We start from the raw sequence: 19,044 nt of genomic DNA on the forward strand, positions 1-19,044 counted from the left end.
AAGAAAAAAGAAAATGCAAATTTGTTCCAATGCTGCTCTTGTTAGGGAGGAATCTGAGCATAATGCAAATTTTATGTCTATTTATGCAGATTTCCTCCAGGAGAAATACCAGGTAAATGTAGAAAATTGCACCCAGCCATGTAGGAAAACACAAAACACACATGAGTGGAACATCTACCAGTTCACACATACACCAGGGTACCACACCCATCTCTTCCTGCAATCTCAACTTCCCCTCCAGTTTCAGATAATCTTCCTTATGCCCTTCACAGTAATGCACAAGTCGCAGCCCTTCCAACACCCACTTCCACAAGCAAACTTCAAGTTCTTTGCAGAAAGTGACATATTTATTGTGGCATTTATATATTTCTTAGCCATTTAATGTGTACAACTGTGCTCCTGTGTTTACTAGGTTCCTTTTTTTGTCATATGTGTCAGTGATGAAGTTTTGCGTATTTGTGCCCCTAATTCATGTTCCCCATAAAGCCCTGTGGTTTCTGTTGCATGACTTTGCATGACATGATGATATTTAGAAATGTGTATGCTGCATTATAGCAGAACTGGCTGTGCTGAGAAAATAGGATGGTAATACAGCTTATTTTGGGGTTCCTGCGGCAATATGTTAACATCAACCATCAAAAATTCAGCATGACATATTAAGACTTCTTTTTTCTATCTTTCCTGAAACAAGACCATGCTGAATTTTGCCTCTGACTGTCTTTTCATGACTCCAGTCCTTTCTGCAAACTGCCTGGACCACCATCAGGGTTGGAGGGCCCTCCCAAAGGGTGTGGATTTACTGCCATACTCGGCCCAGAACGACATCATCAAACTCTCTAGCCCACAGCCCGTGGACATTGCTAAGGCACCAACCCAGAGAAGAACTGAACTGCATGGATTACAACGATAATACCAGAACTTTTAAAATTACTTTTGGCTAAAATTTCCACCATCAGGGCTTTTCAGGAATCAGCTCAATTATCATGATTCTGCCCAGTAGGTCCTCGTAGGTGTCAAGTTTTGTCTTGGGCACGCCCCTTGATCAGTGAGGTCACTTCCCTCATATTTTGGTTACATGAAAGTCCTGAAAACTATTTATAAGAACTCTAATTCATGGGGGGACATTCACAGTGAATGTACTGAAGGCAGAATTCAGTTTTTTAAACATTGCTATTAGCTTGCCACCAGAAGAGCAAAACGGGGCAAGAGAGGTTTCATCATCAGTGAACTTTCACAGCAACAAACCTCCATTATTGTGGCTTTCACATTACATCACAGATGCACTGATGAGTTATTATAACGCCACGTTTATGTGTGTGGTTAATGAACTCTGATTCCACAGGCTTTAACAGTTATGCCTGGTTTACAAAGACAAGGCTTTTATCATCTGAGAAGCAATAGTGCAAAAATCTTGAAGACAGTGTATAAATCCCAAAGTCAGAATGCTGGGTTCAACTCACAGCTTACCAGCTTGGTTACTTTTGAGGCAAGTTACTTAACCTCTCTGTGCTTTAGTTTCTGCAACTATGAAATGCAGAATAATAGTACCTACCTCACAGTTTCATTGTGAAGCTTAATGGGTTAGTAGAAGTAAAATGCTTGGAGCTGTGCTTCGCACAACAGTGCTGCAAAATAATTTGCTATTCTTATTATTGGTACAAAAAGTTCAGCCAGAACTCACCTCTGGTATGCCAGAGCCACAGGCATATGGTGCAAATACACGCACCAGGGAGACAGCCAAAAATGCAAACAGCAGCGCCCATAGGATGTACATTAAGTAATTCAGAATGTAAGCACTGGCACCCTAGACAACAGACACAAAACAAAAAAGGAAACATTAGCCACAGCAGACCTGAGCAGCAGACCCGAACCCTCCCCATCTGTCTTGACAACAAAAGCTTTGACAGGATTGGGCAGGTTTGGTCCCTGTCCTGTATAAACCAAAAGGCCAGTGTAGGTTTATCAGCTGTTGCTACTGCTAGTCAGTACACACAAACAGAGCAGCGGGTGTTTCTCCAGGATGCTTCTCTCACGCATCTTCTACGGGGGAAGGCTCAGCAGTAATGGCAACCATGGATGATGCTTGGTTTTAATCACCACTTGCATAGAGTTAATCAAAGGTGTAACGTGCAAAATCCTGCCTCCGAGACCCTGGCAGATTAGTTTTGTCTTGTCTGTGGTGACTTGATCTCTCTTAACTTTCATTAAGGCCATACCCAATGACAGCAAGCACCCGCACTGCCAATGAATACGGGTCGGGCCTGTATTTTAGAATACCGCTGCTCAAGGTGGGGTGCATGGTCCAGCTGCATCAGCCTCCCCTGGGAGCTTATGAGACATGCAGACTCTCAGGCCTCACCCCAGAACTCCTGAACCAGACACCAGACACTCCCGGCTGGGGCCCAGATAAATGTGTTTTAACAAGCCCTCCAGGAGGTTCTATGTGTACTAACATTTGAGAAGTGCTATCAGAGAAGAAAAACATGATCACTTTCAGAATAATTCATTGAACCATTTCTTCCAAATTATCTGATGTGTGGAGAATGTCTTATGAACCAAACATACAGTCTGAGGTCCTATGCGGGAAGGGCCTGGTCTGCTGGGTAGAGACCACACTTCTCCAGGCCTCAGCTTCTTGCCACCATCTGGATTACTTAAGTAAGGGGGGCAGGAAAGCAAGGTCACCTACAAGTCAGGCTATGGACAGCCACATGTGTGCCTATTAAATGCAAAAACACGTTCCAAGAGACTGCTCTGGCCTTTATAAGCACATATATTCGCACCCTATGTGGTGAGAAATCAGACTAAGAAATACCTTTCACCCACTTAAATATGTACCTTTTGGAGGCTAAAAATAACTCTCACTCTTACTAAAGGTAATTCTTCGAATCAAAGTATAAATCTTAAAAACAGTTGAAAAGATGGATGGCTGTATTTCCCAAAACACACATTGCAAGTAGGAGAGTAGAAATAAAATATGGCGTATGGCCAATTCTGTCTGCCCGCTCCCATCAACCCAAGTAGAGAATTTCTTTTTGGAAGTAATGGAGACCACTGAGAACGTGTGAGATTTCAAGATCCCTGTCTACTTCTGAGATTTGAAGGAATTAATTTTCAATTCCACTGAGAAAGAGGTTTAGCAAAAATGGCAAAGTGCATTCCAAATGTCTTCAGCTGTGGTAAGTGAGTCAGGCAAAAAAAAAAAAAAAAAAAAAAAGTGAAAGGAGGAGATGTATAAATAGATTACATATATCTTCCAAGATTAGTTCTAGCTTGAGAGATCCTCACATTACCCCTAATGTGAAGCTTGGCAACCTGCTTCCCCCTCACATGGCTTTCTGATCCTTTAATAATCCATAGTCATTGTGGTAACCACCAAAATGGGTTAGAAGTTAACTCTTTCATGAGCTAAGATTTTAATAAAGCTCTGAAGCTCTAATGCTATGGGTCTGTGGTTCACCACTATTATCTCCTGTGCCTAGGGCATTCTCTTTCTAGAAGGCCCAGAACATCCTATGTAAGATGGTTATAAAATGCAATGGAAGATGACTGAAAGCACAATGAGATGCCACTTCATATTCACTAGGATGACTATAATCAAAAACCGGCAATAACAAGTGTTAGCAGGAAGGTGGACAAATTGGAAGTCTCATACACTGCTGGTGGAAATGTAAAATGATACAGACACTTTGGAAAACAGTCCGGCCACTTCTTAAAAGGTTAAATATAGAGTAACCATCTGACCTAGCAACTCCACTCCCAGGTATATACTCAAAAGAAATGAAACATATGTCTTCACAAAAACTTGTACACAAATGTTCATAGCAACATCACTCATCATAGCCAAAAAGCGAAAGCAGCCAATGAATGGATAAATAGAATGTGGCCCATTCATACAACAGAATATTATTTGGTCATCAAAAAGAATGAAGTAGTGGTTCATGCTAAAATAGGAAGAAACCTAGAAACATGATGCTAAGTGGAAGAAGGCAGACACAAAATCCACACATTGTATGATTTCATTTATATGAAATGTCCAGAAGAGGCAAATATGGAGAGACAAAAGGTAGATTAGTGGTTGCTCAGAACTGGCAGGTTGGGGTATATGGGAGTAACTGCTAATGGAGACAGAGTTTTGGAAAGGATGATGAAAATGATCTAAAATTAGATTGCGGTAATGGTTACAAAAGTGAATATACTACAATCATTAAATTGTACACTTTGAATGGGTGAACAATATGAACTGTGAATTTATCTCACTAAAGCTGTTACTTTTTGTAAAGGATAACTTAAAAAGATACATTCTCCCCAATTAGAAAATATAAAAGTCAACCCTATTTCTTCAGCATGATCAACAAACCACCTTCAGTAAGAAAAAATAAAGCCAAATATGACAAAATAAAGCCAAATATGAGGCTTTACACACACACACACACACACACACACACACACACACATTGTGCACATGAAACAGCGGGGAAGGGTTTTGCAGGTAAAGTTTGAGTGACAGCATTAGAGCTAGAAAAAGCCAGTCATCCTAGTGTTAAGCCACAACCGTCAGAGCAGGCACTTGAAGGTGAAATCAGACATCCACAAATCTCCCAGCAGCATTCCAAAGCACGTGAGGAATGGCAGTGGTCCCCAGCCAAGACCCTTCCCAAACACCCACCTCTGACTGATTCACCAGCAGCTCCGACCATTTCTGCCACAGGGGACACTTGTCTCTGTCCTCAAAAGTGGTCTCATTAGAAGTCCAACAGCACTGCTCATGGCTGTACCAGAAGGCAGACAGGCAGACCCCCTCCTTCAGGTCCGTCATCCAGTCCACAGCAAGATCGATGACTCCAGCCAAGGTGCCTGGAAGAAGTAACATGAGCCATTAAGAGGAATCACCCCATGATGCAACAGGTACAACATGGCGGCCAGGCAGGGGCACATCAGCAATGATGGCCCAGATTCCAGAGCAGGCAATAAAGTTGCAATGGGGCTGTCACTTACATAGGAAGCCTCTTTCATTAACCTTGCAGCACTTGAACATTTATGGCGTGGGCAAGGCAGCACGAGCCCAGTGAGAGATACAAAGCTCAGTAGCTTCCACTGGGTAGGAGAGACAAGCAACTTCCGCAATTCTTCCTTTTTCAAGTATACGACATAAGTTATATATACCGTAAAAAGACAGAACTCTCTCAGCAGCTTCTGGGGCAGGATCATAGAATTGCACACATTAATATTTCTCAGGGAAACATGATAATTCAGACAAAATGGACTCATAACTACGACAGTCTCACATCATAAATGAGTAAGGTTTTGCCACCAAATGAGAACCAAACTTGGGAAAATCCTGTTTATTAGAACTCTCTGCATTTTTTTTAATTATAAAGAATTATGGGTCTATAAAACTAAATAATTATTTTAAAAGCCAATAGAAATGGAAGAAAACAGAATGTGCAGTTAAATGGATCACAAAAGGCGGCCTTGGGTCTCTTTCCAGAATAATGCATTCTAGTCTCTCACAAAGGCAGAGAATGCTTTTGAGCATCTTCATTTTTCAGCCTTTTCACTGCATTGTTATTATAGGATCGGTTCCGCATCCACATGCCCACTGAAAGCACCAACACCTGGCATCAGCGCTCACCCCTCCCTTCTCTTCTCCTGGTGTTGCATCAGACGCCGCTGACCTCAGCTCTACATCTCCTTCCTCCTTGGGGCCTCATTCTTCCCATTCCCCTTTCTTTCTCCTGTAGTTTCAACCTCTTCCTCTCCTTGCCATCAGCATTTAAACATTAAAAAGAAAAAAAAAACCCTCCCTGGTTCCACTTTCCCCTCCAGTCACCATCTAATCTCTTTCCTTCCCTTGGCCTGGTCCATTCCCTCAATCTACCAGTAGACTCCCATGCAGCTAAGGCAATGGCCTTATCTCATTATGGCCTTAGCTCATTCCTCTAGAACAGGATCTGCAAACTACAGCCCACAGGCCAAATCTGGCCCACAGCCTGTTTTTGTAAATAAAGTTTTATTGGAGTACAGCCACACCATTCAACTACATGCACTCTGTAGCTGCTTTCATGCTACAGTGGCAGAACTAAAAAGCTGAGACAGAAACCACATGGGCCACAAATCTGAAAATATTGACTGGCCTCTTGCAGAAAAAGTTTGCTGATCCCAGTTCCAGAGCTCTCAGTATCATCTGACTCTGCTGACCACTTCATCCTTCTAGAAACATCTCTTCCCTTGGCTTCTACATCATTCTCTCCTGCTTTCCTCCTTGCTTTCTGGTTTTCTCTGCCTCCTCTAATCTTTCTGACTCCTCCACCCAACTTCAAAAAGGCCATTTCCTCAAAGCTTGACCCTAAATCCTTTTCTTTTTTTATACTATGCCCTCGGCCATGGTAACTTTATTCACATCCTTCTATTTGCTATTAGGTATAAATGTACATCTCAAGCTATGCTTTGCCAAGCACATAGAGCCCCCTGCCTATATTACAAAGCCAATCACGACACAGCCCAGCCGTCAGCTTCCAATGCCCATGACAGACATCACCAATCAATAATGGCACACTCTATTGGATTCCCCTTCACAACTCTCTTGGCATACCCATGTCAGACACCACTAACCAATCATGACACACACTTGTGGAATTACCCTCCCAAATCTTTGCAGCAGAGCCCCAGGCAGTCAAAGCTAATGAACAGGCATTGTCAAAGAACACAAGAACCCAAGTCTATTTGCCTTCTTGGGTCTACTAGGTATCTCCACTTCAGCCCACTGCTATCCGACATTGAACTAAAGCATCCTCCTCCCAGCCTCAGCTTTGTCCCAGCTGAGAGAGGAGCCCACCATTGGCATGCTACTGTGAAAACTAGAAATCTGGGGAAGCAACCCCTTTCCAGGCAAACCCCATATCCCAGCAGCTCCACCTCTGAAATCTCTCTCGAATCACTGCACTTACCCCCATCCCCACTCGGGCTATCTTTCAGATCACCATGTTGAAGTCATTACTGGCTGCACTGCTGCAGGAGCCTCCTCTCTGGTCTCCGGCCCCACTCCTGCCCCATTCATGGCTTCTCCACACTGTGGTCAAACAGGCTCTCCAAATGCCAAACTGACCTGTGCCACTCCCCTATGGAAAGCCCTGCTATGGTTACCCATTGTTCTTGGGAGAACACCCAAATCCTCAACAGGTCACCCACCCTGACAGCTGGCCCCTCAGATCTCTCCAGCTTCATCCCTTTCCCTCACTAACTCCCCACACCCTGCCCACTCCATGTTCCTGGAATGTGCCATGCTCTCCTCTCTGCATCATCTCGGCAAGCACTGCCCTCCCCTCCTGTCAGACTCCTACTTGTCGTCCAGATTCCAACATTCATATCACCTCCTTTGGGAAGTCTTTCCTGATTTCCTAAGCCTGGGTTAGGTGTACTTCCCTGCATTCCTGTGGCTGCCTGTCCTTCCCATCACCACAGCTCTCACATCCTGATATCACAATTAGCTTTCTTTCTGTGTGTGTGTGTGTGTGTGTACTTCCACTAGTCTATAAGTGGTAGGTAAGAAATGTTTCATTATCTGGTTATCCTGCCACAGTGGGGGTCAGGCCTGGCATCCAAACCCTGTGTCCACCCCAAGTGGGCAAGGACCCTATCTGTCTTGTCCATTCTTATACCTATGCCAAGTACATAGCTGGCACTATATATCCATGTTGAATAAAAGATTGCAATAAATAAATGAATGAAAAATCAGAAAACTCAGGTCATTCATTCATTCAAGGGATAGTTATTGAACATGTGCCTACTACATGCCAGTTACTAGTCCATATCTTGGGAATACAGCAGTAAAAAGAGTAGACCCAAGTCCCTGCCTTTGTGGAACTGCACCTGGGACAGGACACTGGACAAAATAAGTATATTAAAGGTTCTGCTAAAAGGTATAAAGGCCAGGCACAGTGGCTTATGCCTGTAATCTCAGCACTTTGGAAGGCCGAGGTAGACAGATCATTTGAGGCCAGGAGTTCAAGACCAGCCTGAACAGCATGACAAGATCCTGACTCTACAAAAAATATATATATATACAAAAATTAGCCACACATGGTGGCACATGCCTATAGTCCCAGCTACTCAGGAGGCTGAGGTGGGTGGATTGCTCAAGCCTGGGTTATAGCAAGCCATGATCGCACCAGAACCAGACCCAGTCTCAAAAAAAAAAAAACAACAAAAACCAAAGAGGTGACAAGTACTAGAGAGAAAATATAGTGCACTACAAAGGTACAATGCCTGAGAAAATGGTCTGATGGTTCCTCAAAAAGTTAAACACCGAGTTACCATTTGACCAAGCAATTTTATTCCTAGGCATATATCCAAGAGAAGTGAAAACATACATGCACACAAACACTTGCACAAAAATGTTCAAAGTAGCATTATTCAAAATAGCCAAAAACTAGAACAACCCAAATACCCATCAATGGATAAGTGGATAAACAACATGTGGTCTATCTATATGCTGGAATGGTACTTGGCAATGAAAAGGAGTGAAGTACTGACACATGCTACAACATGGACAAACTTTGAACATATTATGCTGAGTGAAAGAAGTTAATCACAAAGACCACATATTGTATGATTCCATTTATATGAAATGCCCACAATAGGCAAATCCATAGAGACAGAAAGCAAGTTAACAGTGTCCTAGAGCTGGAAGGGGGATGGTTGGGGAGCAGGGGCTTGATAGCGAAAGGGTATAATGGTTCTTTTCATGATTATAAAATCCTTCTAAAATCGACCATGGTGATGGTTGTACAACTCTGTGATACACTAAAAACCACTGAATTGTATACTTTGAATGGGTGAATTGTATGGTATCTGTGTTATATTTCAATAAAGCTTTATATACATACTATATATACCCATATAGCAGTCAAGGGGGTTGAGGCTCAGAGAGGGAGGGATGTAATTTTATTGTTTTTTAAATTTTAAATATCTGACAGGTTTGAAATTTTTAAGCATGCAAGTCAATAATGAAATATTTGGTTTCAAATATAAAAATATATATAATTAGACTCATTAAGTGAGAGATATCATTATTTCCTGATTTGTTTATTCTTTTATTTTTAAATTGATACATAACATTCTATGTTTTTATCCTGTACGACATATTTTGAAGCACATATACCTTGTGGAATGGTGAAAACTATTTCCTGATTTAAAGTTGGGAACTGAAACCCAATGAAAAGAAATCATACATGCTCAAAGTATTTTCTCCAGATCACGAAATCCTGGATGCAAGTTTGGTTCAGCTTAATGCTAGTTTGCAGAGTCAGCTAAGTAAACACTGCCCCCTAGCAACAGCAAGCAAGAACCATAATATTTAGTATTTCATGAGGTCTTTCCACAGGGTCAAATTTAGAACTATCCAAAGGAAAAACAAAGGCACAGGGCTCATTATCTTGATCTTTTTAACTTTTTAAAACTGACACATAATAATTGTGTATATCAATATCATGTTTTTATCGATGTATACATTACAGAAAGATTTGCTCAAGCTAATTAAAGATTCAATCATACTGTTGCTTTTAATGGCAAAAACCACAATTACCTTCGCACCAATCAAATAAATCATCTCACCAATTTATTTTTGTGGTGGGAATGTTAAAGTCTACTCTTTTAGCAATTTTGAAATATACAATACATGATTATTAACAGTGGTCACCATGCAATTCGACAGCTCACTAAAGCTTATTCCTCCAGTCTAACTGAAACACCCTCTGATCAATATCCGTTTCCCCATCCTGCCCCCACCCCTCCCAGCCTCTAGCAGCCACCTTTCTACTCTGTTTCTATGACACTGGTTTTTTTAGACTCCACATATAAGTGACATCATGTGGTATTTGAAGAAGAACGTGAAGATGGGAGGGTCCTGCAGATATTCAGGGGCAAACACGATGATCACCCCAAGTTTCATTATTACTCATTCATTCACAATCCCCCCTACTGCACACCTAATCTTCCTTGCTGAGGCTGGTTCTGACTGCGCTGCAGCGGACCTCAGCTTTCTTTTGTGGTCCAACAGTGACACCCAGTGGTGACTCCTGATAAGCACCTGCCGAGATGCTGTGGGCCTACCCATAAGGGGAGTCCAAAGACAACAGCCACTGAGGGGACAGCCGGCCAAGCGATGAGACCGGGGTCCTCTCCACTATTCCAGCAAGGAAGGGGGAAGTGAGTGGGTCATGGCTCTGACTGTCCCTTCAAAGTGCAACCAAATCAACAGAACACTGTAGCCCTTTCGTTTCAGCATCACCCATTCTCACCCTCCCAGGTATTCCCCTGCTGATCATGGGCTCTCCTTTTGCCAGCGGTGCTCATCCCAGTTGCATGTTACAATCACAGAGGGGAGGAGCAGGCTGCATTCAAGTCAGAGGTCCTCTCCAGAGACACTGTTTAAGTGAAGCCCGGGCAGCAGCATAATTTTTTAATTCCCCATCCTAATGGAAATCAAGTGGATAATAAAGCCAGCTGGTCAAAATCAGATTTGTTAAAGTTAGCCCAATTGGGCTTCTAGGTCAGTCAATAAGTTTAAGCTGTGCCGTTATCAGAACGTCTATTCCTATTCTGAGTTTCTTCATTTACCCTATTTATTTCTCCTTCCTATGAGCCAAGAATAATGACACACTATAAGGCTTTATCAAATACTCTAAATAAGGACATCAAAATTCATAGCAAACTCCGACCCGGCCCACCTTCAAAGGCCTTCATAGAGGCAGCCAAGCAAAACTGGTCATCCAATACCTTGTGACAATGAAGTCTAATTCCCTGCCTTGGCTGCCACCAGTACATAACGGGAAATGCCCCTGGGAAAGGAAGGACAGACATGGAGAAGTGGACAGACAGCATCTGTGACTAGCAGGAAAGGATCCCCCCTCCAAGCATTCCTCTGAGGTCTTTATGGGATGCTGAGGCAGGTGAGGAAGGTAGAGCTCTTCCCTGGCAACCAAGCCCCTCCTCCGATGATCTATGGAATAAATCAAAGATCACGTGGAAACTGAAATCCCCTGTGCTCACAAAACTCTATCTGTGCCCCATTAGTGTTCGTCCTTCTTAGAGCACTTCCTACTATGGTATAGTCAATTCCCTGGTCCGTTCTCTAACCATAACTATTATGTTGTTATATGTAGGGGATTATTATCAAAAGAACCTCTTCATTATGCCAAATTTTTTATTCTTAGACATTAACCTTCATAATCTCCTAAAAGGACATAAGTTTTAGGAAACTATTTCCATGAAGGGCTGGTGCATTTGCTACTAAAAAGACGGGTTTCCCCTCCAGATAGCATCCACTTACTCTGGAAACATCTACTGCTCGCAAACATAGTGTTGGGATTCAAAAAGGAAAGATGCAGAATCTCTGAGGGTCAGGGGCCTGCCTCAGCTCCCGCGGGTGTCCAGCACGGTGCTGAGCATTGCAGAATGTTTCAAGTTATCCCAGAGCCTACCAGTAATAGTAAAAGGAAATCTCATATGACGTTTTGTTATTGAAGATCAAAACAGTCCCTGATTTTGTTGCCATCTACGTAACCAACTACAACAGAATATAAAATATGTGCTTGGCTGGGCTCAGTGGCTCACGCCTGTAATCCCAACACTTTGGGAGGCTGAGGCAAAAGGATGGCTTGAGCCCAGGAGTTCGAGACCAGCCTGAGCAACATAAAGAGGCCCCCATCTCTACAAAAAATAACAAAAATTAGCTGAGCATGGTGGCATGCATGCCTGTGGTCCTGGCTACTCAGGAGGCTGAGGTGGGAGGATTGCTCGGCCCAGGGAGGTAGAGGCTGCAGTCAACTGTCATCATGCCACTGCCCTGCAGCCTGGGCAACAGAACAAGACCTTTCAAAAAAAAACGTGTGTTTTCAGTCAAATCCAGTAGAGTAAGAAAATTCTGCACTGTGTGGACAGGCCACCAGCTCTGTCATCACAGCTCCACAGAGGTCTGTGCCTGGGCTTGTGCCTTGGGAATGCCTTATTGATGACAGATTTTAGGTTAAATATATAGTCATGCATTTTGCCCTTAGATATTTCAAGCAATAAATCCCTCCCACGGGAGTAAAAGACACACGCTCCATGTTCCAAACCTCCCAGAGGGTTCATGTTTTGGGGTTTTGGCCTCAGTAGCTTCCCGCAGGAGCGCTGCATGCCCATCCACGTACCTGCCAGCAGGCCGATGAGCAGCATCACCACCCATCCCGACCAGGCATCCAGCAGGCTCTTGATGAACTCCCATATGGACTCCTTGCTCTTGCTGGTGATCTAGAACAAAGCAGATACAGCAGCTGATCCGAATGTATTTTCTAATTCATGCTTTTTTCCTTGAAACTGTTTCGTCGGGAAACAGGGTAATTAAGAAAATAAAATGATTTTTATCAAGTAGCTAAATTCCCACGGATGTGATACTTTCAGCTATGTGCCACAATGGTAAGATGAGCCTTCTACTTTATAGAGCTATAAAGATGCCACAATAGTCTCCAAAGAATTTGAGCACACACACAAAGAATTCACTTAATTCTAAATGTGATTTGATCTTCGATGATTTAAAAGCTGTGCTGAAGGGGGACATTGGTTCAGTGTCTCCATTCTGAACATGAGTTACCATCTTAACTTACATTGCTAGGTTTCATTAAAAAGCCTCTTCAACAAAGACTTCATCTCCTCCTTTTGTTTTCAAGGTTAAATTTAACAGCACAAACTTAGAATAAGCTGGCATAGATCACGTTTACCATATCAGATGGACACACCTATACACACCTCCCTGTGCTAACAGAATTGTATGCACCTCTGAGGTCGTATTTCCCTCATGGCCTTGTAGAGCAGTGGTGGGCACATGTTTTCTGGAAAGGACCAGAGAGTAAATATTTTGGGCTTTGCAGGCCAAATGGTCTCTGTTGCAACTTCTCGACCCTGCCACTGTAGCACAAAAGGAGCCATAAAACATATGGAAATGGATGGGCATGGCTGAGTTCCAACAAAAGTTTATTTACAAAACGAAGTGCCAGCTGGCTTTGGCCCGTGGGCTGCAGTCGGCTGAGCCATGCTCTAGAGGGAAAGCTGCCTTGATCCCATGTTCTTGCAACATCTCAAGAGGCTGCAACATCTTCATGACTTAACCTGACTCCCTTCACATTGCCCTCCTCTTTTCATGCCAGCCCTCGTGAAGCAAGATGACATGGTCACACTGTCCATGTCACTGCTCACCTTCCTCTGAAGCAGCTCTCCCCTCACTGCCAGCCCTCAGGCTGCTAGTTCGCCTCCTACCTGACCTCCCCATGGAATATAACCTTGTGAGCAGCCCCCTGCACGACACCCTCTCCATTCACAGAGGACCGCTCTTAGTGGGGTCCCCTCTTGTTGCAGGCTCCCCACCTGCCTCGCCTGGACCTAGTAACTCTGGGCACTGCCTAGGGTCTTGACCTCCTCCTCTCTTCTCTTTCTGCACACCCAGGCCACCGTGGACGCTTCTAAAGCTTCACCCTCTACTTGCAGGCAGGGACCTCATTCTCCCCCCTGCCTTTCCCTCACGCTTGAACCACAGAGTTCTTGCCACCTGTGATCACCTGTCCCCTGCGTAACTCAAGCCAACGCATCTACACAGAAGTCATCGGCCTCCCCACAGTCGGCCAGACTCCCTCTGCTTCCTCTAGGCATCAAAGGCATCATCCCCGTCAGGCCACAACCCAGTGTTCCATGACCGCACGTCCAAGACCCCACTCCCCTCCTGACCCAGCACCTCCCCTGAATCCTGTCCGTGGCGCCTCGGAATGCCTCTTGACCCTGATCCCCTCTCTTCACCTGCACGTCACTGCTTTCAGTCTCCTGGACTCATTTCCAAGCTTCCTGCTTCTCCCTTTGCAGTGCATCTTTATTGTCTTCTGTGGCTTTCAGCACAAAATACAAACTCCTCTCCACTGCCAGCATGGCCGTTCCCCATGTGGTCCTGCTGCCTCCATTTCTACACTCATCCCTATCCCTCCCCTTGCAGGAATCCTCCACCAGACCCTCGGAGCTTCCTGAATTGCCCAAATACATCACATTCTTTCATGCCTCTGTGACTTTAAAAAGGGGGCCATTCACCCTGAAGAGCCAAGACTTCCAGAGATGCAAAAAAAAGAAAAGTTTTAAAAAGGGGTGGGGGTTCATTCCTGATGTTTAGAATCATTTCCCTTCCTCTGCCTAGCAAACTCTTAGTCATGCTTCAAGACCTAACTGAAATGTTACTCTTGCTGAAAAACCCTTCCCTAACCGAACCTAAAAGATCACACAGCACTTGACAGACAACCACTGCGGTCCATTTAAATATATACTGATTGCCAACTAGAAGCCAGGCACTGTTATATGTGCTTTCATATACACATAATCTCATTTCCTCTTCAGGCATAATCACCTCCATCCTCATGGATGAGAAAACAGGGTCCAGAAATGGCACCTGCAAAGTTCCCTCCCTCTCGTCTACACCACATTCCCGCCATATGACACAGCGTCCTGCCCAAAGTGCCTGCTAGTACAACGATCTCATGGATCTGCTTCTCCCACTGGCTCTTTTCTTCTTTAGACCCTAACCCAGCACATGACACGTACGTGGACCTAAGCCCCAGCTCAGTAACTTCTGAATGAAAGCATTGCTTAGCCATTTGTAGTGTGTCCTTTCGTAATGTCACCTACCTTCCTGTGTCTGTCAGTGTCCCGTGACTTTTCCCTTAGCCAGTCGATGGTGTGGAAGTCCTCATATGTCCCCACGTCAGGGAATGGTTCATCGAGGAAATCCATCAGGTTTCCAGAGCCACTCATCGCTCCCGCATTGACCATGCTAATTACACCTGGGCAAGAAAACTGGTGGTTAAATATGTGAGTGGAACATGCCACGGACATGGCAGAAGAATAATCCACGTGTCCTATTTTCTTATATAAGAAGAATTATTTCAGCATAGGCATCTCTGCTGTAATGAAATATATGCACACGCAATTCTCATTATTCATAGAAGTTATGCTCTATAAAGTCACCTCAAATACTAAATTACTGAATACTGAACTACTGTTCCCGAGAGAATACAGAGTAAGCTTCCTGTAAACCTTTGGTCACGTTTTCATCAAGCAATCAAAATGTACCTTGTTTATGTACTTCTGTTTAAAGATACTCTATTTAATAGATATTGTAGAGTCATTAGCATTGACCTCACAGCCAGTAGCACTACCACTCATGCCTGAACGAGGCTTCTCCATAAAACATCTTATAGCCCTCTTATGCTCAGGAACACTAGACAGCTTCTCAGCACTGCACTACAGGGCCATTTTAAACAGCAAAATTACCAACAAAAAAAAAAAGCACAAAACTGAAAAACATGGCACTAAATAGAACACAAAAAGCACCCTTGTAGACAGGAGGAGAGCAGAAGCAGGAAGGCAGAGCATCGCCCTCTCAGACCTCAGTAAGGAACGGGCACTCCTGGCACTTCCTGTCGCTCTACACACAAACATATCTACGAACAACCTCGAAAGCTCCACAAGTATTGATCTGGGGGCTACACACACATTTCAGCCAGTTGGCAAATTTGCAAATATAGAATCTGCAAACGAGGATCAATTATATACATTCCTGAAAAACCTCACATTCTGCAAAAGCAAGGTGACCAAATAACAGGGCTAGAGGGGCAAATAGGGTTTAAATGAAAATAATGGCAATCAAACCAATAATTGGTTCCCCTGGGAGACAAAGTGGACCACTCAGGCAGGCAGCCTGTGTGGTTGTCAACGTGGATATTCAGAATGTACCCCAACGGCACAGTGAAAATACTGGCAAGACTTTAATGAGCTGGTGGGAGCCCAGGCAATCCTCTGCGTGAGTGGGGCCACCCTGGAGATGGACAAGGGAGGTGGGGCAACCTGCCATGAGCCAAAAGCCATGAGAGGCTGGTGGCGCACTGCCCTGGGCAAGGAGCTCTGGGACAGATGCTCATTTTTAATGTCTTAAAATGCAGTCAAAAGGGTTCCTGCTGCCAGGGCAGTGGCACGGTTGAATGTGTCTTCCTTTGCTGTCCAAGATAATAATTCCACTCCCATTATTCCAGCTCCCCTCACCCAGAAAACAATCACAAGTGAACCAACACCATCTCTCATATTCTCCCACCATCAGAGCCTGATCTGCGGATTGCACAGGAGCTCATTTTAGCTGTAGAAAATGCTTTGCAGTGGGACCAAGGCTCACCACCAGTTAGCAGAAAAAAGAATACACTCTTACAGAGACAAGAGGTTGGATTATGCACTAAATAAAAATTACTTTGGCAAAGAGCATGGAAATTTGAATTATGGGATAAGGACCACAAAAGTGCTGGAATAGATGGTTAAAAAGTTGAAGGGTGGTTATAAAAACATTTGAGTGCGGGCTTCTCTCATGTATTTATATATCTGGAGGACTCAACCACGACCTGATGAAACTGCATTTTAATCAAACTGAACAGTCACTACGGGCAAAGTAGGGTAATCGCCTTACAAGCAATAAAACGGTCACAGCACTTGATTTATTGATCATAAGTGCAACGCGGCTGCTTTAAAACTTTAAAAGTTTGAGGTTTGAGCCATGCCAAGTTGAAAACAATACCCGCTGATGAGTGCCCAGGGAAGAATCACATTGCATAAGTCAGTAGCAACCAATGACATTAGGAAGAGAGTAAAATTAGAAAGCAAAGATTTCATTCTCATTTCTACAACAAGATGAAAATAACCTCTTAATATATGCGGTAAAGAATATCTCTGATGGGAAAAGAGACGACAGACTGTTGACCCTCCAAGGGAGCCCCTGTCAGAAAAACCCAGTCAGCAGATAGGACTGCAGGGACTTGAACGGTCTATTAAAAAGGAGTTTATACTACCTAAAATTTAACCACACCTCTTGTCAAACAACTACTTCAGGCAATAATGCTTGAAACAAAAAGTCACTGTAGACAACAATCATATCTTTAAACTTCGATGGAACTTGTAGTGGTCCTGAGGAAAATAAACAGGCTCTGATCTGCAGAGCCTCAAAGGACTTCGCTGGGAACCCAGAAGGAGGTGGTGGTGTCTATTTTGAGGTTAGGGTTAAAAGATCATGTAGGGGCCAGGCACAGTGGCTCACGCCTATAATCCCAGCACTTTGGGAGGCCAAGGTAGGTGAATCACTTGAGGTCAGGAGTCCAAGACCAGCCTGGCCAACATGGTGAAATCCCGTCTCCACTAAAAATACAAAAATTAGCTGGGTGTGGTGGCCGGCACCTGTAGTCCCAGCTACTCAGGAGGCTGAGGGAGGAGAATCCCTTGAACTAGGGAGGTGCAGGTTGCAGTGAGCCAACATCCCCATGTGGTCTCTTCGGCATGTGACTTTGGGTGGCAGTATTTCTTACCCAGAGGCTCTGGGCCCCAAAGCAAGTGTGTTAAGAGAGAGAGAGAAGGCAGAAGCTGTACCACCCTACGTGGCCCAGCTTCAGAAGTCAGTCTGTTTTGCCACTTGCTCTTTGTTAAGGCAGTCACAAAGTCCCACCCAGGTTCAAGGGGAGAGGAAGTAGACTCCACCTCTTGATGGGGAAATGGCAAAGTTCTAGAAGAGCATCCAGAAATCAGAAGTATTATTGTGGCTATCTTTTTAAGACATACAACCAACCACCCAACTTACAAAACCTTGACAAATAGAGAAAAGTATCGAGAAAAAAATGAGGATTATCCATCCTCATGCCCTAGATAACTTCCACAACCTGTTCGTATGTTTTCTCTGTAGATGTCTCTTAAAACAAATTGGCCCTAAGACATATTTGGATCTTGAATATTGTACTTTGTCCTTCTATATTCTGATGTTTATCATAAAAGAGGCAGCATCGCACACATACTAGTTAAAACACAGACTCCAGGACAGCACTGTGTGGGTTCAGATCTCAGCTTTGCCACTTACTAGCCATGTGATCTTAAGCAAGTTGCTGGACCTTTCTTACTGTGCCTCAGTCTCCCCCATCTATGAAGTAGGTATTGCAGCAGTGCCTGCCTCAGGGTGCTGTGAAGAAGATGGAATGAGCTGACATTTGTAAAGCAATTTGTGCCTGGCATATGGTTAGCGCTTCATAAATCTTTGTTAAAACGAAAATCATGTTTCATGAAAACACCCCTTTCTTAACCCCCTGCATGTCGCCTCATTTCTGAAGTTGATCTGCTCACTCCTCTGCTGTCTGTAGCTGACACAGGGGACCCGATGGACTGTTCTGCTCAGGGAGATTGTGCTGGTCCAACAGAGCTTCTGCAGGACCTTCTGTGGGCTTCCACTTACCAAGAATCAGTGAGGCCATTAAAACATGAATCTATACGTGACAGCCAAAACATCTTTTCCTAAAAACTCCTCAAAGCATTTACTTTGAGGAGACTGTTTAGAGACTGCTTTCTTTCAAACCTGAAATAAAATACCTCTGTTCAAAGTGGTAAGACCACTAACCAAGAGACATGTATGACTCTCCAGTCTGGCTGTGTGACCACAGCTGACCCTCGCAGCCCCCGCTCTCGAAAGCCATGACCCTGGGATGCTCCCTCTCGTGCCCCTTCACCCCAGTACGTGGCACAGGGAATGAAACAGCACCAGCCCCTTTCACCCTCGCAGGGACAGGCAAACCTTTTGTCATTAATTAAAACTATTTATCTCTGCTACAGATAATGTTTAGGCCTGGGACTTTACAGAAAGTTCAGCGCTATCTTCACTGTCAGCTGTGATTATCTATCATTACAGAGCAGAAAAATCCTAAGAAATACACTCTTCAGTGTCAGCGAAATGAAAACTTTGAGATCCTCTGGGTGATCATCTCACATCCTCAAAAGGGATCCTCTCAAAAGTTATCACAATATTTGTGACCACTATGGCCCTTAACACCTAGAAGTGGGGACCAAGAAGTTTGATTAAGAAGAGATCGAGAACTATATATAAAAAGCAACCTACAGGTAAGCAGTGAAGTCTTTTTGATTGTTTTTTGTTTGTTTGGTTTGATTTGTTGTTGCTGT

At 43.9% G+C, this 19,044-nt stretch overlaps 1 protein-coding gene across 2 annotated transcripts in view; it reads right to left on the reverse strand.

The window, feature by feature from the left end:
- The window catches only part of CLCN4 (chloride voltage-gated channel 4), an 81,313-nt gene that overhangs the window by 40,104 nt on the left and 22,165 nt on the right, over positions 1-19,044 (reverse strand). For both annotated transcript variants that reach the window (XM_021671556.2, XM_021671557.2), the window contains 4 exons: positions 14,701-14,855; positions 12,195-12,294; positions 4,670-4,857; positions 1,682-1,804 (listed from right to left, as the gene is read on the reverse strand). In XM_021671556.2, coding sequence (XP_021527231.1) covers positions 1,682-1,804; positions 4,670-4,857; positions 12,195-12,294; positions 14,701-14,844 — 555 coding nt within the window. In that variant the 5' untranslated portion in view covers positions 14,845-14,855. The remainder of the gene's footprint in view (positions 1-1,681; positions 1,805-4,669; positions 4,858-12,194; positions 12,295-14,700; positions 14,856-19,044) is intronic.

The sequence above is a fragment of the Aotus nancymaae genome, unplaced genomic scaffold (assembly GCF_030222135.1).
Source record: "Aotus nancymaae isolate 86718 unplaced genomic scaffold, 86718_ANA_hifiasm-v0.15.2.pri h1tg000058l, whole genome shotgun sequence".
NCBI classification, from domain to species: domain Eukaryota; kingdom Metazoa; phylum Chordata; class Mammalia; order Primates; family Aotidae; genus Aotus; species Aotus nancymaae.